We start from the raw sequence: 23,917 nt of genomic DNA, 5'->3' as shown, positions 1-23,917 counted from the left end.
AGCCAGCATGGATCTGGAGGGCTGAATAGTCCCTCCTGTTTCAGTGAGTAAGCAAGTAAACCACATGTTCTATTGGGCTGTGTGCAAGGTATACCTATGTTGTCGGTGCTGTGTGGGTCTTGCTTTGGCCAGTGTGGTAATTTGGAGACTGGTGTCAGGCCGTGTACTGATTCTGTAGCAGACTGCCGTTACCTAGGTGACAGAGCCCAGCTCAGGGCAAGGTTCCCACAGCTTCCCCAGCAACGGATAAATGATTAAACCCCCAGCGAGCGGAATCCCCTGCTTCATGGTTCACTAGCTTGCTTCAATGGGCACGCCTGGGAACAGTCCTGGGGCGAGGAAAGGAGTGCAGGCTTCGCCAGAAAGAACTGCTTTATTGGCACTAATGAGCTGGGCCTGCCCTACACCATCTCTCCTCACCTCCAACCCACCCCATCCAAGCAGAAAGAACCCTTCCCCTCTCAGCAGTCATTAAAGCACCCCCTCCTCTTCTCCTGTCTCTTGGCCTCTGCGTAAACTTCAATTGTTGCAAACTTGCACAGCCTTTATATCAATTCCCCTCATCTCATTAACCCATCGCAGCCCTAACCCAACACTCCATATGGCAAGTGTAATATTCTCCCCCTTGTTTTTGAATTCCTCCTTAGCCTGGTCTCTTTCTTAATTGATCACCCTCCTCTGACCCTGAATATACCCCCCTTACTCTACCAGTCTCTTTGCACATATAACACGTTTGTCTGTGTGTGTGTGTGTGTGTGTGTATCTCTCATTCCCTTCCTGAACCACTCAATCTCCCTTCCTCTCTCTCCCCTACCCTGTTAGTTAGCTGTGCAATCTCTGCACACGTATCAGCCTCAGTTTTGAACGGTTTTCCAAGCTGGAGTCCACAGACCCCTTGCTTAATGGAGTTGGTCCATGCCATGAAGAAGGTTGGGAATCCCTGACTGAGAAGAAAATGAAACTTAGGGGCCCTTGAGGACATCCTGAAAGAACGTGTTGGAACATCTCCACCTCTTGCCCATACCCTGTGTTTTCTCTTGAGCCTCAGAAAATCCATCTCATTCGTCAATGTGATTAATGAATGGAACACTGGGTCAATTTGGAACTCCTGGTGTAAAGGAGTTGCTGCTGAACACAATTGTGAGCTGTCCCCTCTCACCCCGCTCCATCATAAACTGACTGTCCAGGAGAACACCTCCCCTCTGATCTGCTGATGAAAGTCAGCTCTCATTGCACGAAACTCCAGATCAGCACAGCGAGCTACAGTGACCCCGGTTTCGGCATGGCCTCTGACGCTGATTTTGTGGAGTCGGCATGCTCTTGCTCTGACCACGTGGATGCTCTTGTTGCCTCCCACATCCTACTTGCAGGTCGGTAGGTTGTTTGTAGATGGTCCCTAGTGGGAGCATCTGGCCAGCTGTCATGGCCAAGTCTACTGGTGAGTACTCCACTTAAACGGGCCCTTCACCTCACCAAGTCCCTGTGACTATCTTATACCAGCACTTGAATTGCCAAGGCTTGGTTGACAACGCACCAAGTGCTTGAATTTGTGCTTAATTCTGAGAGTTCTTTCCTCAGGCAGTGCATTCTAGATTGCAACCTGGGGGGAAGGATCTCACCAGGTTTACCTCTAAATCTTTTGTCCCTTAAACCTTTGTCCTTTTTTTTTGGACACCTGCTATGGGGAACACTTTCTTACTGTCTGTCCTATCAATGCCTCTCCTGGTATTGGATGCCTCTCAGGCTCCTTCAGCCTCCTTACTCCAAAGAAAGCCAGCCCAGACGATCCAGTCTCTCGTAACTGAAACATTCCATTCCTGGCAGCGTCCCGGTGTATCTCCTCTGCAACCTCTCCAGTGCAGTCTTCTTGTTCCTACAATGTGATGTATGATACTCCAGTGGTCACCTAATCAATGTTTTGTAAAGTTGAACCAAGACCTCCCTGCAATTGTATTTTATGGCCCAGCTAATGAACGCAGGCATCTCGTATGCCTTCTTCCTATCCACAGGCACGGACACCTTCAGGGATCCTTGGACCACCAGCTAGGAATGCCCCCTGTGATTGTATATGTCACTGGCTTCTTTATATGACCTGCCTTCACTCTCCCGCTGTTAGCTCAGTCAACCGCCACGTTTTCCTGGTGTTCCTCCTCTTCCCAGGTGAATTGGGAGCATTCCCCAATTAAATAAAAATCAAATGATGCTAGAAATCTGGAATAGAAGTGGGAGATGTTGGAATTATTCAGCAGGTTAGGCAACGTTTGTGGAAAGAGAATTAATTAATGTCCCCCCCCCCGCCCCACCACCACCTCTGCTACTGAAAACTAACTTGTGTTTCTTTCTCACCCAGTTCTGATGGATCCAGACCTGAAGCATTAACTCTGATTCCCTTTCCACAGCTGCTGCCTGACCTACTGAGCATTTCTGCTCCCAATTAAACGGTTCTTCGCTGTCGACCAAATGGCCTCTCGTGCCTCTCATTTCCTAGCTAACAAGTACTCAGGATATATATGTTTTTTTAACTTCTGGTAGTGTTCCTTCTTTCCTAGTTTGCTTGTAGTGTCCTGGAGATTTACTTTCAACTATAGAGACTCCGGTTCACTGCTAGAGGTTTAGCAACCCAAAGGGAGGCCCACGTTCACTTTGCGATCTCCACCATACAGAGTTACCCTGATCAGGGCTTCCCAGCTCCAATGGACTGAGGGTCCATTAACTGAGGGTCCGTGGGTCCCAGGTAGGTAACCCCTGAAACCCCTGAGAATGCAGGAGTGGGGTTAACAACAACACAAGCAAATGAGGCAGAACATTTCTAAAGGAATGCTTTCCCCCCTTGTTCTGGATGCTTTATTTCGAGGCGGTTTGCTTGGATCGGATGGATGGAGGCCATTGGTCCAAATGGAGCAGGGTTAGCCCTGAAAGAGTGCTGATTGGCTATTCTCCTCCTCTGCCCTGCAATTAGAGTCGTGCAGCATGGAAAAAGGCCCTTTGGCCCATCTTGTCCATGGTGACCAAGATGCCCATCTAAGTTTGTTGCATTTACCCAAGTTTGGCCTTTATCCCTCCAAACCTTTCCTATCCACATACCTGTCCAAGCGTTACTGAGCTCTCCACGTGACTTTTAACTCTCTAAAAAGTGTCATGTAACACGTCATCAGGTGTCCAAAATGGCATTGGTCACGTGGCAATGTCTTGTGAGTAACTGACAAAGCTCCTGGATGCACCTCGCAAAGCTCCTAGATACATCATGCAATAAACAAACTGCTGGAGGAACTCGGTAGGTCAGGCAGCATCTGTGGAAACCAGTATAGTCGATGATTCAGGCTGAGACCGTTCTTCAGGACTGAAAGCGGGGGGGGGGGGGGGAAGACGCCTGAATGAAAAGGTGGGAGGGGAGGGGAATGAGGCTAGCTGGAAGATGATAGGTGAAGCCAGGTATACTGGTGAACTACAGTCACAGCATCTGCAGTCTGTAATTTCCCTTTGAGAAATTTACTTTCTCCTGAAGAATTCGGTGAAGTTGGCTCTCGAGAATGCAGATACATACGGTCATTGCTGGGAGAGGACACTGCAGCGAGGGCCAAGGACAGGAAATGAACTGGTGCTTGGGTTTATTGCTCTGTCGCCAATTACAGTGATGAGCCAGATTAAGACACTGAGGTCCCGAGAGTGGAAAATGAACTGGTGTTCAGTGACTTTTCCCTCTGTACCTTCGGGCCAGAGGTGCAGGAGTCTTGGATCGCATGCCGCCAGGCTCGAAGCAGTTGTTGCCCTTACAGCCACTGGGATCCTGGACTGAGTTCAGTCGCTCCACTGCTCAGCTGACTCCACAGCCTGTAGACTCTCTTTCAGAGAATCTGCATCTCACCTTCTTGTTTCAACTATTTGATTTCTCCTCTTTCGCACAGTCGATATTTGTTAGTCTGTTTTTTTTTGTGGGTGCCTGCAAGAAGATAAATCTCAAGTGTGTAAATGGTATATTCTGATAATAGATCTGAATTTTGACTATTGTCAGTGTACCAGCCATATCCTCTGGCAGCTTGTTCTATTTTCAGGCCACCCGCTGGCTGAAACCTTCCAAGCGGTGCGGGTGTCCCTCATTCAAATCCTTCTCGAGGAAATCAGATCCGAATTTGGGATTCTGATGGCACTGGAGTGAGAGGCAGATCAGTGAGAATCCACAGAGGCTCCATGTTTACACTGTCAAAATCCTCAATGCAGGCAAGACTATACTTCTGATCCAGGTTACTTGCTTGCATTCCCACACTATATATCCCCATTCCACCACCCACCCAGCCAGTTATTTGTCGGATACCTCCTGGAGCCAGAGTCGGAACTTAAAGCAGGCCCCAAGACATCCAGTGGAACTTCAAAGCTTTGTGACCCCCTCATCATCCATGGGGACGGATGACAGAAAGAATTGTGAGGGTTTGCGCTCTGGGTTGTCAGAAGGGCAGCTTGGCCCATTATTGAGACTGTGTGTGTGTGTGTGTGTGTGTGTGTGAGAGGGCGGGGGATGGTAAAGGAGGTGGCTTTCCCACACTCGTGTGACTTAAGTGTCAATACCTGTCTTTGGCAGTCGGCCCCCACAGGGTGGTATTGTGTCAACACCAGGGAGGCCCCCCTACCTTGATCTATTATTGTCTGCAAAACAGATTTACCATCGTCTGTTTTCTTTGTGTGTGTGTGTGTGTGTTGGGGGGTGGGTGGAGTTTTCGGGGTATTTTGGACTGTGACCTTGGGAGAATAGACGGCTGCAGGTTACCTGCCAGTGTGGGCTTTGTTTAGCCGATGTTAATGGCAGACTTTAAACAAACTTGGGTGGTCATTTATGCCTTTGCTCTGATGCTTTACCCTTGTAAACATCAGGGAAAGAAAAACAGGCTGGAGCTCTCTCCTTGAAGGGAATGCCATAGATTAATACTGCATGGCAACAGGCCCTTCAGTCCATCCAGTCCATGCTGACCATGGTGTCCATCAAGCCAGCCCCTTTTGTTTGAGCCTGGCTCCTATTCATGCATCCAAATATTGTTAATGTGGTGATTGTACCTGCCTCATCATCTTAATTCTTTCCCCTTTTAAATCTTTCCCCCAAGCCTTCTAACTTTTAGTTCCCCTTCCCTGGGCCGAAGACTGACCAGAAGAGTTGGCAGATGTGGATAAAAATGCTGACTTGACAAAGGGTTGTGATTGGGTAAAGGTGGAGAATGTGCTGTTGCTGATTGATTCACCCAAAACAAAAGGGGAATCAGTATACAATGGTCCCTGCTGAATCTGTCTATATTAGGAAATCCTTTCCCACAGAGGATGCATCTGACAAATTATCACTGGTCCTTCTACGTGAAGATGGATAGCCGTGGAAAGGGAAGGTAGAGGAAAGGTTTACTGACGGGGTTGAGAGGTAGTGAAGCTTAAAACAATGAGGTGGACTGTCAGCTACAATATCTAATTTCTGTGTTGTGAATAGAATGGTGCACCAGGCCTCTGGTTATGCCATGGAGACCGCACCCAGTAGAGCCTTTGGGAGTCTAGTGTCGCAACATCTTGTAGGCCCTCGTGGTCACCTGATGCCTGAACTACCAGGGGACACAGAGCTGAATCAGTGGGAGAGAAGCTGGGCTGTTCTCCTGCTGAAACTGCGGGGTTTAGGGAGTTGCTGCACAGACCAAGCTACCGCACTTAGACATGATGCGCTCACTCTCACTGGGGATCTTACTGTGCGTGTATCAACCTCTGCTGCCCTTTTAAAACAAAATCCTTTATTGACCGTGGAGAATCTGGGTCATTGAGCCAGTGTGCAATGAGAGAAGTGCAAAGACATCCCATCAATGACAAAGCAAAACTGATAAAATAATCTGCTCTCAGGGCAATGGTGGTAGGATATTGTAGTGAAATCCTTTTGTGACGTGGTGAAATGGGATCTTTGGAGGATGGAGAGGGGTGATGAGGTGAGTGAAGTTATTCCCTCTGGTTCAAGAGCTTGAAGGCTGAGGGGTTAATTGTTTCTGAGCCTGGTGGAGTGGGTCCTGAGGTCCCTGTACCTTCCTGATGGCAGTAGTGAGAAGAGAGTGTGTCCTGGGTGGTGGGGTTCCTTGATGGTTTCCTGCAACAGGGTTTCATGTTGATGTGCTCAATGGTGGGGAGGGCTTTAGCCATTGATGGACTGGGCTGTATCCACTACTTTTTGTAGGATTTTCCATTCAAGGGCATTGGTGTTTCTACAACAGGATGTGATGCAACAGGTCGATATACTCTGCATGATACACCTCCAGAAGTTTGACAAAGTTTTAGACATTATGCCGAATCTCTGCGAACTTAAAAGGATATAGAGGCATTGCTGTGCTTTCTTTGTAACTTCAATTATGTGCTGGACCCAGGGCAGATCCTCTGAAATGATAACACCAAGGAATTTAAATCTGCTGTCCCTTTCCACCTCTGACTCCCCGACGAGGACTGGCCCGTAGGCCTCTGGTGTCCTTCTGAAGTCAATAATCAGCTCCTTGGACTTGCCGACATTGAGTGAGAAGTTGTTGTTGTTGTGACACCACTCAGCCAGATTTTCAACCTCTCTCCTATATGCTGATTCATCACCACCTTTGATTCGACCAATAACAGTGTGTCGCCAGCAAACTTAAAGACGGCATTGGAACTGTACTGTGTTCCACATAAAGTGAGTAGAGCAGGGGGCTAAGCACACAGCCTTGAGGTGCACCTGTGCTGATGGTGATCGTGGAGGAGTTGTTGCTGATCCAAACTGACTGGGATCTGCAAGTGAGCAAATCGAGTGTCTAATTGAGGTATTGAGGCCAAGGCCTTGAAGCTTATTGATCAGCTTTAAGGGGATGATTATGTTGAATGCCAAGCTGTAGTTGATGAAGAGCATCTTTGCTGTCCAGATGTTGCAGGGTTGAGTGAAGAGCCAGTGAGATGGCATCTCCTGAGGATCTGTTGTGACGGTAAATAAATTGGAGTGGATCCAAGTCGCTTCTCAGACAGGAGCTCATGTGTTTCATCACCAACCATTCAAAATACTTAATCATTGTGGATGTGAGCAGTTTACCATGTTCTTCTTTGGGGTAAAAAAAAAAGAGGAAAAAGTTCCAAGCCCTTCGCATTCTTTCGCTCTTCAATAATTCTATATTGTAAGGTTTCAGTTGCCAGAAGTCTAAACCAAAGTAGGGTTCAGATGAAGGATCTCAACGCAAAGCAGCAGTAGTCCATTTCCCTCTGTAGATGCTGCCTGTCTCACTGAGTCCCTACAGCTATTTGTCTTTAGGCTTTGTCCTTTCCTTGTTTTCCATAGTTTCACCTGACATGGTCATTTCATTCACATGAAGTTGTATCTTGTGACATCTGCAAGCCAGCATTCTTCCACTAAAATGTGCTTTTCTTTTGAACCTCACCAGGTACAGGCTTTGAGGGAGAAGCTGAAAGCAGCCAGTATCCACACCAGCGAATCAGAGAATGGTTTACTCAGGAGGTACCATGAGGTGACCAACACACTACAGGAAAAGGACGACATGATTCAGAGGCTGGAACAACAGTTGGACAAGCAGGTGTCTTAGCAAGTTTTCTTTCCGAGACAAACTCCATAAATTGTAATCAATCCTTCAGTTTTTTGGAGTAAAGGAAAGACCTTGTCAATCTTTTTAAAGAAAAAAATGTTTCTTTTTATAATTCTACCAAGTTGGACTGACTTGGTTTACTCACTATACTGATGGAGGGTGTCTCAGACAAGGGCTTCAATTTCATTCTCTTGCTTGCTACCTGAAAACTTTGCCCCATCCTTGGAAAGGTCTCAAGGGATCTTTTTTTTCCTTGAACCACAGAGCCATTGAAGCACTTCCTCGGAACTGCAGAGATAAAATCTTCTGCACAAATGTCTGGTGTGGGGCTCGTTTCTACAACCTTCTCTTTTGGATTAGAAGTGCGCAGTGACTCGTGTCTCACATATTGTAGGCAGCACTCCATCCATCTCTTCGGCGTTAGGCTCAGACAACCTGTTCCCAGCTGTGACATTACACTATTTTCCTTTGTGCTGCCTGACTCCATGCCCGAGGCAAGAATAAAATCTTCCAAAAACAGGCCCTTTGGCCCATCAAATCTGCACTGACCCCATCATGCATTTATTTACACAGAACCCATTTTATTCTCCCCATCTCCTCGCCCTTCCCCCATGCCAAAGTCTAGCTAGACACCAGGGTAGCCGATTAGCTTACCAACCCACATGCCTTTGGGATGTGGTAGGGGACCAGAACAATATCATTTAATTTGAAAACGCAAACAAGAGGAATTCTGTAGATGCTGGAAATTCAAGCAACACACTTTATCAAAGTTGCTGGTGAATGCAGCAGGCCAGGCAGCATCTCTAGGAAGAGGTACAGTCGACGTTTCAGGCCGAGACCCTTCCTGACAAAGGGTCTCGGCCTGAAACGTCGACTGTACCTCTTCCTAGAGATGCTGCCTGGCCTGCTGCATTCACCAGCAACTTTGATAAAGTGTGTTGCTCATTTAATTTGAATTAATTTATATAGTTTCCTTCCAATCTTATTTTATATAAATGTGAATTGACAGTTAATGATTTTTCTTATTTATGAAAAAAAATCAACTGCCAATTCACATTTTTATATATATATATAATTGTAAGACTTATTGCTCTGGGAGTTGGTCCTAATGGTTTTTTTCTCTCTTTTTTTCTTCATTTTTCTTTTTCTTTCTCTTGCAGTTACTGGTTTTTTTTCTTTTAGTAGTTGGGGTTCTCTTTTTCCTTCATTTCTTTTTTCCTTCAAGTTTTTTTTCTTCAGCTTTATTAATTGTATATCAATTTGCTGTAATCTTGTACCATTTTAAAGCTGTAGGAGATTATGTATCAATAAAAAGAGTTAAAAAATGAAATGAGAGCAGAACAATTACAGGGAGAATGTGCAAACTCCACACAGATAGTACCGGAGGTCAGAATCAAACCATTGTTGCTGGAGCTGTGACTCTGAGCACACTGTGCCATTTGCCTGCTTCCTTTCCAAGTATCTGGTGCTTGATGCCCAATGACCGGAGAATCATGTTCAACATTACTGATTGTCAAACAGCAATGCATGTTTTTGCAGTGTCTGGGTGTGTCTGCTGTTAGTTATTTTAATGTTTGAACAGCCTGTGATCTGATCTGTTCACAGCTCAGTTTGCTGCTCCAACAAATCATTCAAACGCAATAAAGAGAAATTCCTTCTGGATTTTAATTTCCCTTTTCCCCCAGAACAAACTGAGGGGCCAGGAGGCGAAGATAATTGAAGAGAAGGCAGCCAGAATCAAGGAGTGGGTGACGCTGAAGCTGAGAGAAGTAAGTCCCTGATTTGGCTCATGGTGCAGCCTTGATGTGATTTTTGCAATGCTTGAAAAACACAGAATAATCTCCCACAATGTAATGAACCCACTAGTGTCAAACAGCAAGGAAACAGATCATTCGGCCCATCAACTCTGTACTGACCATTCACACTAATCCTACACTGATCCAATTCTCTCACATTGCCATCAATTCCCCCAAATTCTCCCAGATTCCACCACAACTTAAAACAGCCAATTAACCTACCAACGTGCACTTCTCTGGAATATGGGGGGGGCGGGGGGGAGAGGGAACCAGAGCTCCCGAGGGAGACTAATGTAGTTACAGGGATAATTCACACCGATTGCAGCAGAGGCCAAGGTTGAACCCGGTCCGCTGGAGCCGAGAAGCCTGGCTCTTCTAACCGCTACTGAAGCCCGTCACTACTGGGGCATAGGCCTCCAACAGCAGCTCGCCAGAGGAGTTTGTCCTGGGCATGTCCTTGGTCTTTCAAGGTGTAACTCCTCGAAGATTCTTCCTCTCCCAGGGTGAGGTCTTTGAAGCTTCTGTTGGCATTTCTATAGCACTAGATTTTATGGGATGGGGTTGCTAGGTTTTATGGGATGGGGTTGCTAGCCCAGTGCCCAACCCTCCTTTTGCAGCCGGGCTTGGACCATCTGTGCCGGACTTCCTTCTAACCACACCCCTGTGCTGTCTGCCTTGAAGATCAAGACAGGAGCCTTGTGATGTGACGTTCACTTGCATCTCCACATTTATTGTATTCAGTTGTGCTCTTCCTGTTGTAGGAGATTGCCGTTAAGCTGGAAAGAGTGAAGAAGAGGTTTCAGAGGATGTTACCAGGACACGAGGGGCTGACTTCTGGAGAGAAGTTGTGCAGGTTGGGGCTTCTTTCACTGGAGTGTAGCGAATATGAGTGATTTTGTAGAGGTGTGTAAAACTATGAAGGACATAGATAGGGTGAATTCACACAGTCTATTTCTATTTCCCAGGGTTGGAGAATTGAGAACTAGCGGCTTCAGTTTAAGGTTAGAGGGGTGAGAGTTAATTAGAACCTAATAGGCAGCTTTTTCATCCAGAGGATGGTCAGTACATGGAATGAGCTGCCAGAGGAAGTGATTAATGTACCTCAAAGTAAAATTTCTAATCAGAGTACATACATGTCATCACATACAACCCTGAGATTCTTTTTCTGCAGGCATACTTAGCAAATCTATAGAACTAACTGTAAACAGGATATGTAAACTGTAAACAAACTCTGAAATGCAGTTATAAATAAATAGCAATAAATAACGAGCATAAAATAATAAGTCTTTAAATGAGTGTAGCTATCCCCTGATGGTTGAGGGGTAGTAACTGTTCTTGAACCTGGTGGTGAGAGTCCTGAGGCTCTTGTACCTTCTACCTGATGACAGTAGCAAGAAAAGAGCATGGCCTGGGTGGTGAGGACCTTTGATGATGGATACTGCTTTTCTACAGCAGTGTTTCATGTAGAAGTGCTCGATGGTTGGGAGGGTTTTACCCGTGATGTACCAGGCCAAATCCACTACCTTTTTCAGGATTTTCCACTCAAAGGCATTGGTGTTCCCATACCAGGCCATAATGCAGCCAGTAATCACACACTCCACCACTTATCTATAGAAGTTTGCCAAGGTTTTTGATGGCATGCCGAATCTCTGCAGACTCCTGAGGAAGTAAAGGCACTGTTGTGCTTTCTTTGCAAGTATTCTTTGGGCATAGTTTTAAGGGTCTTGGAAGTAGGTACAAGGGGGGGATGTCAGGGGTAAGTTTTTCACACAGGGAGTGGTGGGTGCGTGGAATGCACTGCCAACGGCAGTGGTGGAGGCGGATACGATAGGATCTTTTAAGAGCCTCTTAGATAGGTGCACGGAGCTTAGAAAAATAGAGGGCTATGCACTAGGGAAATTCTAGGCAGTCTCTAGAGTAGGTTATGTGGTCGGCAGAACACTGTGAGCCAAAGGGCCTGTAATGTGCTGTAAATTTCTATGTTTATTTATATGATGCCTGCCTCAACAACATTGAAAAGACTGTAAGACTGGTACATGGATAAGAAAGGTTTGGAGGGATATGGGCCAAGCATGGGCAAATGGGACACTCTGAGATGAGAATCACAGTTGGCATGGACCAGTTGGTCCAAAGGCCAGCTTCCATGTTGTATGACTCGAAGACTTGCAATGCCACCAGTGCCCATACTCCCTGATTGACATTTCAATAAAATGAAGACTGGGGCAGAAGTCTGTTGCTCCTGGATTATTTCCAGGGACTCCCCCGCCCCTGTACAGGAGCTGTAGTCTCTTCTCATGGAGGACTGATTGGCACGACCAGTGAGGAAGGTCAAAGGGACAGAGTGGGTGTCATTCAGCATGCGAAGGAGAGGACGGTTTCCTCTCCGGCTCGTCACAGGACAACTTTGCCTCATGACAAGGATCCTTTCATATTCCTCACTCACACATCTTCCACCAGACAAGTCTTTGGACAGTGACGGGCCCAGCCACATTCTCCCCCTCTTCCCAGATTCCTTAGGTCGATTCGACATGGAGCAGAGTCGTAACTGGGCCCTTGCTGCCAGAAAACCAGGGGCACGGTCTGAGCACTACATAATCACTGTGGAATCTCAGCATATTCCTTGACCTCTGGCCCTCTGTTATCATGGGATGAGTAACTTGCATTCCTGGGATGTCAAAATATTATTAGGCAGGCAGGCCGTTAACCTTGGGGGTGGAAACCCTGCCCTCTGTATATCTCTTTCCTTCCTGTTGTCTCTCCATAGTGGCCGCCTCCTGTGCAGCTTCCCTGGCTCACAACTTCCACGTGGGAGCCTGAGCAGTTAAAAATCAGTGTGCTGGCCAACCGCTGACAGCACCTAAGCTGAGCTTTTGTGTCACCACGTGGGGCTGGGCATTTCCCAACACCACCACTGCAACCAATAGTAATTCATCAGATTAAAAACACAAGCCAACGCACGTGTTTAATCGGGTTTTGTCTACCACTGTTGTATACTAATTCCTGTATGCATTCTCCTTCCTCTTTCCAGCACTGAAAGAACGTGATGTGTAGATTAAGGGATGTAGCTGTCAACTCTACTCTGCCTTGCAGTTCATTCGGGGGGGGGGCGGGGTGGTCCCACATTCCCACTTACCCCTCTCCCGGGAAGAGATCAGCACTGCAAGTTCCAACCCATCCACACCCCTCCCCTAATTTTAAGGGTGTGCTCCTTTGTTCAGGACACTGACGTCAGAGTAAAGACTTCCTTCGTGTCTACCTGTAAATGCTGGTCAGCCTTTAGATTTGCCTGCTCTTGAAGATGAAATGGTGTAGTTAAGTTGTTAAAAGTGTGTTATATTGTTCAGTGTTCGATTAAAGCGAACACAAGCCCAGACAGTGTAACGTATATATTTGTCAAGGAGGCCATTTGGCCCATCAAGTCTATGCCAGCTAATGCAGTATTACCATCAGTCTGAATTCCACCCCCTCCACCACCTGTTCTGTCTCTCATTCCTAACCCCCTGCTACGTACCCACACTAGGGGTAACTTACATTCTTAAGATAATAACTTTTGGGACGAGGCAGGAAATCTGGAAAAAGGCCCAACAGGGAGAACATGAAAATTCCACACAGACAGTGCCAGACGTTGGGATCAAACCCATGTCAATGGAGCTTTACTACTCGCCAGACCTCCCACAGGCACTGGAAACTGGTGAGCAGCCTGATTCCTTCCCAGCTTTACTTTTCTCTTCCTTAGCCACGTGGTCCTGCTTCTTCCCTCAGCTCATTAACTCGTGGGTAGAATCACCTCCTCCCCAGGCAAGGACCCTGGACCCAGTGCAGTCTGCATACTGTGACAATAGGCCCATGGCAGATGCAATTGCACTGGCTCTCCACTCTGCCTTAGACAACAGCAACAGCAATACCTATGCAGGCTGCTGTTTATTGACTAATCTCAGGTGGTGACAAGGAAGTGTACAGGTGTGAGGTAGGTCGGCCGGTTGAGCAGTGTCATAACAACGTTATACTCAGCAGTAAGATCAGGGAATTGATTGTGGACTTCAGGAAGGGAAGTAGGGAGAACAAACGCCAATGCTCATTAAGGGATCGGCAGTGATAAGGGTGAGCAGTTTCAAGTTCTTGGGTGTCGACAGCCCCGTGATCTTTCCTGGACCCACCACATTGATGCCATCACAAAGGCACACCACTGGCTGTACTTCATCAGGAGCTTGGGGAGATTTTGTGTGTCACCAAAGACTAGTAAATATCTACCGATGTTTCGTGGCGAACACTCTCACTGCTGTATCACCATCTGGTATAGAGACTGCCGTACACAGGATCGACAAAAAGCTGCACGGGTTGGCCAACTCAATCATTTTCTCAACTTCGAAAGGTGATGCCTCATGAAGGGGGCATCCATCGTTACAGACCTTCGCCAGTCAGAATAAGCCCTCCTCATTACTACCATCGGGGAGCAGGTACACAAGCCTGACGATGCACACTCGCTGTTTTAGGAACAGCTGCTTCCCCTCCGCCATCATTTCTGAACCCACAAACATTCCTCACTTTTTTTGATCTTTTTTTATATATAATTTCTGTAACTTTGTAATTTTCATGCGTTACACTCACCTGCTCCTGCTAAACAAAATTCCACAGCCTATTTCAGTCATAATAAAGGTGATTCTGATTCAGAGCTCAAATGGCAGTGGTGGCTCTGGGACAGTGGGGAGGACTGCAGTGTGGGGCCTCACATCTATTCTGCTCAGAACTATGAGAGGGTGAGTTAATCTCAAGCACATTGTCCTGTGTAGTGGATCAGGAGTCTTGTGTAAAGAAAGGAAATTAGTCTTCATAAATAGAAAAGTGCTGGGGGAATTAATGGGACTGAAAGCCAATAAATCCTGAGAGCTGGATGACCTGCATCCCAGAGTTCTCAGAGGTTGCCATGGAAATGGTGGATGCATTGGTTGTCATCTTCTAATTAGCTGTAGATTATGGAATGATTTTCGTAGATTTGAAGTTAGGGGTGATGGGAACTGCTTTTAAAGGAAGGTATGTAAAGCGGGAAACACAGAGGAGTTAGCCCAACAAGAATGGTATGAAAGTGCTGGAGTCTAGATTCGGGTTAATTTAATGTCATAAACACCAGAATGATGTTTGCCTGATATTCCCAGAATAAACAGTACAAAAATTAAAATTAAATGTCTTGATAAATACAGTGACGAGCATAAAATATCAGAGTGGGACAAAGTATGACAGAGTGGATGGTGCAAGGAATGATCTTTCTGCAAACAGCACCCTGAATGAGTTAGCACTTGGTCAACAATACAGTGATCCTGACCTCGGCGCTGTCGGTGAGGATTCTGTGGAGATTGACTGCATGAATCTCTTCTGGGTACTCCAGTTTCCCCCCTCTTGCTGGCTGGTGGGTTAATTAGTCAGTGCCGTGTAGCCCAAGTGGGATGATGGAATTGGTGGAAATGTCAGAGAAACTTGGTTACAGGGAAATAAGTGAGGAGTGGTATTGATGGCATTGCTCTGAGAGCCAGCATAGACTCAATGGATGAATGGCCTCCTTTGTCATAAGGAAAAATAGAATTATACAGAGTGGTCCAGGATTGGGTGGAGCAGGTTGTGATAAGTGAATGACGTTACATAATGATGAGTCAACACAACTGTGTATTTAATATTTCAGTAATATTGTAAATATATTGTTTGAAGCATACTTGTTCACTTAAATAATTCATTATGGGATATGTAAAAATACCTGAATTGCACACGTTATGATGCTACCACGTGATTAGCGTGCGGCTTGCTTAAAGTAAAAAAAAAGAACAAAGTCTTGCATTCCCAGTCCTGTGTCTTTCTTTTAATTAGTTTAATGTTTTGGAGTTTACACAACATAACAGTGGTGATGAGTTAGTTTTAAAATGAACTCAAGACGACTACCTACCTGCTGGAGCACAGTGAGATATTCAAATTAAAAAGAGAGCAGCAAAAAAGGGTCATTTGAAAAGAAAAGTGCTGTACATTTTTTTTATTCAGAGCAGCGTGTTTTCTTCACCAAAGATGACAGAGTTTTTAAAAAAAAAAGGCAGAGAGTTGAAGAGTTCACGGGTTCATGAACAGTGAGTATTGGGTAATAATTCTAAATTTAAAAAAACTAAAATTACTAGCTACATCGGAAGGATAGACACGTTCTATTGCACAGAGATAACTGGCTCGTGTATACTGAGCTAATTGAGCAATATTTTAAAACAAATGGAATAACCAATGAAAAACTGTTTTGCTGAGTGCATTGGGTGGAAGTGCTTACAGTTTGCTTAGAAGTTTGACTGCTCCTACCAAATCAGCTGAAATAAGTTTTGCTAATAGCATCAAAGTAATACAGGAATATTTAGGTTCGAAATGATTGTTGAATGCAGAACACTTTAGGTTTCATAAGCAGAATCAAAAGAAAGTGGAGTCCATTTCAGTGTATGTGGCTGAATTGGAGAGATTGTTTGATCATTGTCAGTTCAGTGATGGGCTCAATGATACACTGAGAGATCATTTAGTTTGTGGAATCTTACAAGGAAGCATTCAAAAATGGCTCCTAATGGAAGTGCAACTTGCATTTAAAAGAGCAATTGAACTTGCTGTATCAATGGAAATAGCAGACAGAGACACAATTGAGGTGCAGTCAGGAGTGAAAGTGAGGGTGAACAAAATTGCAACATCTAAATAGAAACTGGCCTGGCCAAACAAACTGTGTTACCGTTGTGGCAGGGGCTCACATACAGCACACCAATGCAGGTTTAAAGGTGAAACTTGCAGAAAATGTAACAAAGTAAGAGCATGTCAGGCACACAGCGAAGAGGAAAAGCTAAAAAGTCAAGTTGCAGTTTCAAAAAGAACACCAATCTGCATGCTGTTGATGAAAATGCCAATGACAGACATCCCACCCTGCAAAAACTCATTTCAGGGAGGTAGCACCATCAATTTGCAGGAGACTCCTGGAACTTCCGGGAGAGGTGGGATGTCTGCAATAGAGTAGCTCCTTAGCAGCCGACCAGCTAGTTTAAATAACGTTAGCTATGCTAATGAACGAATGACACCTGTTAAACTCACCTCAACATGTCTTTTACAGTCTTAACCCACCATGGGCAATAGAAAAGTCACTGTTGCAAACAGTGCAGCGAGCAACACTGTCATTATTTTTGACCCCTATTAGGCAGAGGTACACTTTAGTGAAGTCTGGGGTGATGTATGTTTTATATTTTCTTTTTTGGAACACTCTGCCATGGCGCACTCACTCGCTGTCTCTCTCTCCCCCTCTCGTGGTTGCTCTCGTGCTCTCTCTCGCTCTCACACTCTTTCTCTCGCTCGCTCACTCTCAAAAAAATCAATTTCCGTGACATTGTATATAAATTGTGGGCATCAGGGAGCCACTATTAATATGCGGGAGACTCCTGGAACTTCCAGGAGAGGTGAGATGTCTGTAGATGATATGAATAGGACTGGGTTAATCTTGAAATTTATAATGTGAACACTAGCAATAGACAGGCAATATGGCTTACACCAGAAGTGAACAGCATATTAATTAAAATGGAATTGGACCCAGACTTGGCTATTTCATTCATTCTACAAAATTAGTTTGAACAGCATTTCAAAGATACTAAACTGAAGCCTGCAGATATCCAAATAACAACTTGTAGTGGAGAAAGGATAATTGCTGTGGGAATGACATTCGTATCAGTGAGATACAACAACTAACAAGCCATATTGGGCTTGTATGTGGCAAAAACAGGGGGGCCAGCATTGGCGGGATATGATTGGCTGAGACAACTACAACCTAACTGAAAATCCAAATACAGATGTACTGTGTCTGCTGCTCCCGGTGTGGCCTTCTATATATTGGCCAGACCCGAAGCAGGCTGGGAGACCGCATTGCTGAACACCTACACTCTGCCCGCCAGAGAAAGCAGGATCTCCCAGTGGCCACATATTTTAATTCTGCATCCCATTCCCATTCTGATATGTCAATCCACGGCCTCCTCTGCTGTCAAGATGAAGCCACACTCAGGTTGGAGGAACAACACCTTATATTCCGTCTGGGTGGCCTCCAGCCTGATGGCATGAACATTGACTTCTCTAACTTCTGTTAATGCCCCTCCTCCCCATCGTACCCCATCCCTTATTTATTTATTTATTATCCCCCCCCCCCGTTCCTCTCTTTTTTTCTCTCTGTTCCTCTCACTATAACTCCTTGCCTGCTCTCCATCTTCCTCTGGACTCCCCTCCCCCTTTCTTTCTCCCTAGGCCTCCCGTCCCATGATCCTCTCCCTTCTCCAGCCTTGTATCCCTTTTGCCGATCAACTTTCCAGCTCTTAGCTCCATCCCTCCCCCTCCTGTCTTCTCCTATCATTTTGGATCTCCCCTTCCCCCTCCCACTTTCAAGTCTCTTACTTGCTCTTCTTTCAGTTAGTCCTGACGAAGGGTCTCGGCCCAAAACGTCGACTGTACCTCTTCCTAGAGATGCTACCTGGCCTGCTGCGTTCACCGGCATTTTTTGTATGTGTTATCCAAATGCAGTCAACTGGAAGCAAATTTTAAAAGGTACTGGATGATACCACAATTGTCTTCATGCTGTACTCGTAAACTATGGCCCAACAGAGCCCTGCAAATGGGTCTCGGTGCGACCCTCTGCGCCTCTGGTTGGAAAGCTTAACGAAGGACCATGCTGTTCAGAAGAAGAATAAAAGTGATAAAATCAGTTTTTGTAGGCAATGTAACTGAGAAAGCTTCTGATGTGTTAATCAGGCAGTTATTTGCAAAATGTGGCTTGGTTTTCAGTTGGAAGCATTCAAGGAGCTTCAGGATGATTGTAGCATTCAGCTTTTGTGAATATAAAGAACCAGAATTGACTCTGCGTGCATTAAGGTTATTGCATGAACTTCAAGTGGGAGACAAAAAGCTGCTTGTCAAAGTAGATGCAAAACCAAAGCCCAGCTAGATGAATGGAAGACCAAGAAGAAAGGAGTCAACGGAGATACAAAAACAGAGGATTTGTCAGATGATGTTGTGGATAAGGAAATGAAGAGGACAGATCAGATCATAACAGCAGCAAGAGAGGGATTAATAAGAGAATACTCCAGTGAATTAAATGTGCCTTCCCAAGATCAAGATGCACAAACTGGAAGCGAAAAAATGAAAAAGAAAGGTGTCCTGAGCTATCAGAACCATTTCCTGCAGTCTCAGAGTCAGCTCCTACAATTAACATGGAGGAGGCCCCAGAACCTGAGATTGTTTCACAGTCACAAGTCTCGCCTCCCAAGCCGAGTGACCTCCTTTGTCACGAAAGACATTATCCCTCAAGAGTAAGAAATCCTCCACAGCGATTAAAATTTACTATGTTGTGGATGTCTGTAGTATTTGTATTTTATAGTGTACTATGTATATTGTTGAGATGCATTCTATATTGAGTTGGTTTATAGCTAAGGAGGGGAGACTGTGACGTGTACTCTTCAATGCAACAGAAATATCCCCCTTCCAAATGAACAAGGTGTGAATTTTATTTTTTTGGAACTAATTTTAATCGATCTGGAAATCAAAAGCAACAAAAAAGTTGTTGTTAGATGTAAACCCTGCCTGGTATTTAATATTTCAGCAGCATATGAGTAATATTGTAAATATATAGTTTGATTAAGCATTCTTGTTGGTTTCAATAATCCATTATGGATTGTATGTAAAAATACATGAACTGCACACGTCATGGCGCACCATGAGCACGTGCCTCGCTGAAAGTGAAACGCGAAGTTAGCCTCGCATTCCTGGTCCCATGAATTTCTTCTAATTAGTTGAATGTTTTGGAACTTACAAAACAACAATGACATTCCCTTCTTTCTTGTTCTGCTTTTTGTTATAGTTGGAATTTGAGAACTACCATCTGAAAGTGACTAGCCGCAAGCAAGCTGAAGAAATCCAGGCCCTGCAGGAGAAAATTCAAGGTTATTTCCTTACTTAACATGGACAGCTCCAGGTTTGGCTGAGGTGTTCTAGTTCTGCTACAGATACACAGGGGAAGTCGATGCTTTTTTGGCAGATCAGGGAATCAAGGGTTGTGGGAACTTGGCACAGCTGAGCAGGTGAGCCTCAGGCAGATCAGCCATGATTGTTTTGAATGGTGGGGTAGGCTTAAGGGGCTGAATAGCCTACTCCTATTATTTATTAATCTACTGGCACCCAAATCTCTTGGGCCATCAACATTTTTAATACTTGCTGTTCACTTAAAATAAACTGTTCCTTTCCCCATACTTCATACCTGAGTTTAATATCTCTCTTTCAGCCATCTTCTTGTCCATTTGCATAATTCGCCTTTTAGAATTTTGGTGCCCCCTTCACAACTCATCCCCACTGTATATTGTCGGCAAGCTTGGATATACATATTACTCTTGGCACCCTTATCTAAACCAATAACTTGGATGATTAATGTTCACAGTGGTACAGCCCTTTAACCTATGCATTCCAAAGGCATGGCTGACAGTCACCCATTTGCATTGATCTTGTATTAATCCCATTCCTTTCCCTTTTCTCAACTCCCTTCCCCACTTTCTCCCACCCACTCGCACACTTGGGGAAATTTGCACTGGCCAATTAGCCAACCAGCCTGCACGTCTTTTGGATCTGGGTGGAAACACAGACATCCGGAGGAAACCCTCATGGTCACCGGGAGAGTGCCCCAAACCTCACACAGAGTTCAGCGTTGAACTTGGGTCACTGGAAGTGTGAGGCATTGGCTCTACCGGCTGCATCACACTGTGCTGCCAGTAACTGAGGCCCCAGCTCTGACTCCTGCATCTATTTCCTCACACCCCTATGTTGTCACTGCTTCCCAGACTGAAAGCAGACTTTTACCAACCCTAAAGTACCTTCCTCCCACCCAAAGAGCCATATGTATCACCTGAATATTTAAGAAATACCAGTAAACTTTTTGTCTTGCCTGTTAATACTTATCAAACATAATTTTCCTTTCCCGTAGACATATTGACTCTCTTTATTCCTGTTAAATCTTGTCAAGTGCCTTGGCTTATAACTTCTCCAATAGTGAAACTTTTTCCCAATAACTGACGTGTGATGTGTGAACAAAGAGCGTTACTGACACTGTGTCAAGGGAAGAGACCTCAAGACCAGAGTGTGTTTTGAGGTGGAGAGACAGAGGGGCTTTTTAGTTTGTCTAAGGGTGTTGAAAAGGAGCAGCTCTTCCTGTATTCCCTCTCTCCCCCACCCCGCCTAGTGGAAGTAATAATGAATGAACTCGTTCACCTTCTGGTTATCCCCAATAACACAATCTCAGTGAAGAAAACACTGAAGGACATCAGTGGGTACCAGCTGAGAAGCTGAGCATTGATACATTTAGTGGTTTCAGGAATGCTTAATCTTGGAGTTTAATGTTTGACTGCTTCCCATAATATTCCATATAACTAAACGACTTATTAGAAACCAGAGATCGATTTACAGCTCTGACATGTAATCCATGGCTTGTTATTCAGTAACTAGAGATTAACTGGTAGGAATGTTAACCTTAAATTGGACCGATCAGTTATTGTTGACTCCTTCTCACCAAAACTCACTCAGGTGTAATAACCCTCTGTCCCTATACAATGTCCGTTCAGTGGTCTTTCCTGCTCTCCTTGTCCTGCAGAGAATTATTGCGTCTGCTTGTACATTCACATTTATTTAAGTTTGATTATTGACGTTTGCGCATGTGACTGTTCTGTGAATTGATTGCTGATGGCTGTTTGCACTGTTGTCTTGTAAACTGTTAGACGCTATTGTGTTGTCTGTTCTGGTACTGTCCTGTGTTTTATGCTTGGCACCAAACCACAATCAATTCTGGTCTGTCTCACATACAGTACTGGCAATAAAGAGATTCTGATTCTGATATTGTTCACCACTTGGATGAGGACGGATAGTGCAATTTTGTTTTTTGTTTCCCACTGAGGGAAATGAGGGAAGGTTCGGAACAAATGGATTTTCTTTTATTTGTCAAATTGCAAAAACAATGGCTGTGAGTTCTCCCCCACCTTAGCAAACTAAGTAAGATCTATTTTCTGCTTGTGTTAGGCTGGGAGTTAGGGACAGAGAGAAACTATCTTCAGCCCACTGAATCCATGATAACCTTCAAGCACCAATTTACACCACTCCATTTTATTCTCCCCAAGTTCCTATAATTTCTCCATTCCTACCCCCCCACAACCCAAGCCTCTACCACTCACCAGCACACTGGACGCAATATATAGTGACCAAGATGTTCTTCACACAAACTTTTTTTTCAAAGTTGAGCCCAGCACGTGTGTTCTCAAAGTTTCTATAAAAGCTTGGGGTAAATTGAACTGGAGCTGAGGTTGGTCATTCTGCCTGCCAACCAGCCTCTGTCAATCAGTAAGATAAGGAGCGATCTTCTAACTGAATGCTGAACTTGGGGAAACCAGCTGTGCACGAGGTTGAGTCCCACGTACGGGATATTTCTACGCTTTGGTATGCTCCTCCCCAGGTTATTTCTCTGTTCCTGAGAAATCTTTACCTCTTCGTAAGTTGTGATTGTGACCATAAATTCGGTTCCCACATACCAGAGTGTGCCTGCAGCCTCACGTTGCCGGTCTCCCTAACACCCTGTTGTATTAGTGGGCTGTACATAGGTTGGCTGTTTATAACCTGAGAGAAGGACCTGTGTGTGCCGATTTCCCAGTCGTTACTCTTATCCCCAGCGTTCAGCTTACAGAGGGAGTGGTGTTCTGTCAAGAGAGCTCTCCTTGTGTCATTCAGAAACCAAGCACTGCTCTGCACAGGATCCGTCAGGTTGGGGACAGTTGAGAGGACAAAGGATAAGGAAATCACCAGGAGGTAGTTCCTGAGGGGAAAAAATAAACGTTGCATAAATTTAATTTGTGTTTAAAATAATAGTAACAGTCACAATCGAAAGATGGAATAGGCAGGTGGGGAAAGATTCTATTTCCTCTGGTGAGTGAAACTCAATGTGAATGTAATCTTTAAATGAGAACTAGACACTTAGCCAAGAAGGCAGGAAAGGCATTTTCACTGGAGTTAATGAAAACCTGCATGCCGTTTTCCTTCCAAAGGAGGGTGTTTAAACCAAATGGAGACTGGTGATTGTCTTACTGGGTCAGGGTGCAAGTGAAATTAAACTGCAACTCAGCAATGATTGAATTGAATGTAGGAACAGGTTAAGGAGGCTGAAAACCTTAAGTGTTTTATTAAAGAATGGTGGAGTTGGTTTAGATGAAAACGCAAACAACAAGAATTCTGCAGATGCTGGAAATTCAAGCAACACACATCAAAGTTGCTGGTGAACGCAGCAGGCCAGGCAGCATCTCTAGGAAGAGGTGCAGTCGACGTTTCAGGCCGAGACCCTTCGTCAGGACTAACTGAAGGAAGAGTGAGTAAGAGATTTGAAAGTTGGAGGGTGAGGGGGAGATCCAAAATGATAGGAGAAGACAGGAGGGGGAGGGATGGAGCCAAGAGCTGGACAGGTGATAGGCAAAAGGGATACGAGAGGATCATGGGACAGGAGGTCCGGGAAGAAAGACAAGGTTGGGGGAACCCAGAGGATGGGCAAGGGGTATATTCAGAGGGACAGAGGGAGAAAAAGGAGAGTGAGAGAAAGAATGTGTGTATAAAAATAAATAACGGATGGGGTACGAGGGGGAGGTGGGGCATTAGCGGAAGTTAGAGAAGTCGATGTTCATGCCATCAGGTTGGAGGCTACCCAGACGGAATATAAGGTGTTGTTCCTCCAACCTGAGTGTGGCTTCATCTTTACGGTAGAGGAGGCCATGGATAGACATATCAGAATGGGAATGGGATGTGGAATTAAAATGTGTGGCTACTAGGAGATCCTGCTTTCTCTGGAGGACAGCTAAACGATCTCCCAGTCTGCGTCGGGTCTCGCCAATATATAGAAGGCCACATCGTGAGCACCGGACGCAGATTGCTACACATGCCCTTACACTTCCTCCCTTACCACCATTCAGGGCCCCAAACAGTCCTTCCAGGTGAGGCAACACTTCACCTGTGAGTTGGCTGGCGTGATATACTGCGTCCGGTGCTCCCGATGTGGCCTTCTATATATTGGCGAGACCCGACGCAGACTGGGAGACCGCTTTGCTGAACACCTACGCTCTGTCCGCCAGAGAAAGCAGGGTCTCCCAGTGGGCACACATTTTAATTCCACATCCCATTCCCATTCTGACATGTCTATCCACGGCCTCCTCTACTGTAAAGATGAAGCCACACTCAGGTTGGAGGAACAACACCTTATATTCCGTCTGGGTAGCCTCCAACCTGATGGCATGAACATTGACTTCCCTAACTTCCGCTAATGCCCCACCTCCCCCTCGTACCCCATCCGTTATTTATTTTTATACACACATTCTTTCTCTCACTCTCCTTTTTCTCCCTCTGTCCCTCTGAATATACCCCTTGCCCATCCTCTGGGTTCCCCCACCCTTGTCTTTCTTCCCGGACCTCCTGTCCCATGATCCTCTCGTATCCCTTTTGCCTATCACCTGTCCAGCTCTT

At 45.3% G+C, this 23,917-nt stretch overlaps 1 protein-coding gene across 1 annotated transcript in view; it reads left to right on the top strand.

The window, feature by feature from the left end:
* The window catches only part of LOC134358575 (pleckstrin homology domain-containing family H member 1-like), a 203,394-nt gene that overhangs the window by 55,463 nt on the left and 124,014 nt on the right, over positions 1 to 23,917 (top strand). Inside the window, exons 4-6 of the mRNA XM_063071313.1 lie at positions 7,404 to 7,553; positions 9,248 to 9,331; positions 19,245 to 19,326. Of these exons, the coding sequence (XP_062927383.1) occupies positions 7,404 to 7,553; positions 9,248 to 9,331; positions 19,245 to 19,326 (316 nt within the window). The remainder of the gene's footprint in view (positions 1 to 7,403; positions 7,554 to 9,247; positions 9,332 to 19,244; positions 19,327 to 23,917) is intronic.

This window comes from Mobula hypostoma, chromosome 1, assembly GCF_963921235.1.
Source record: "Mobula hypostoma chromosome 1, sMobHyp1.1, whole genome shotgun sequence".
NCBI lineage: Eukaryota > Metazoa > Chordata > Chondrichthyes > Myliobatiformes > Myliobatidae > Mobula > Mobula hypostoma.
This window is presented reverse-complemented; position numbering and strand designations above follow the sequence as displayed.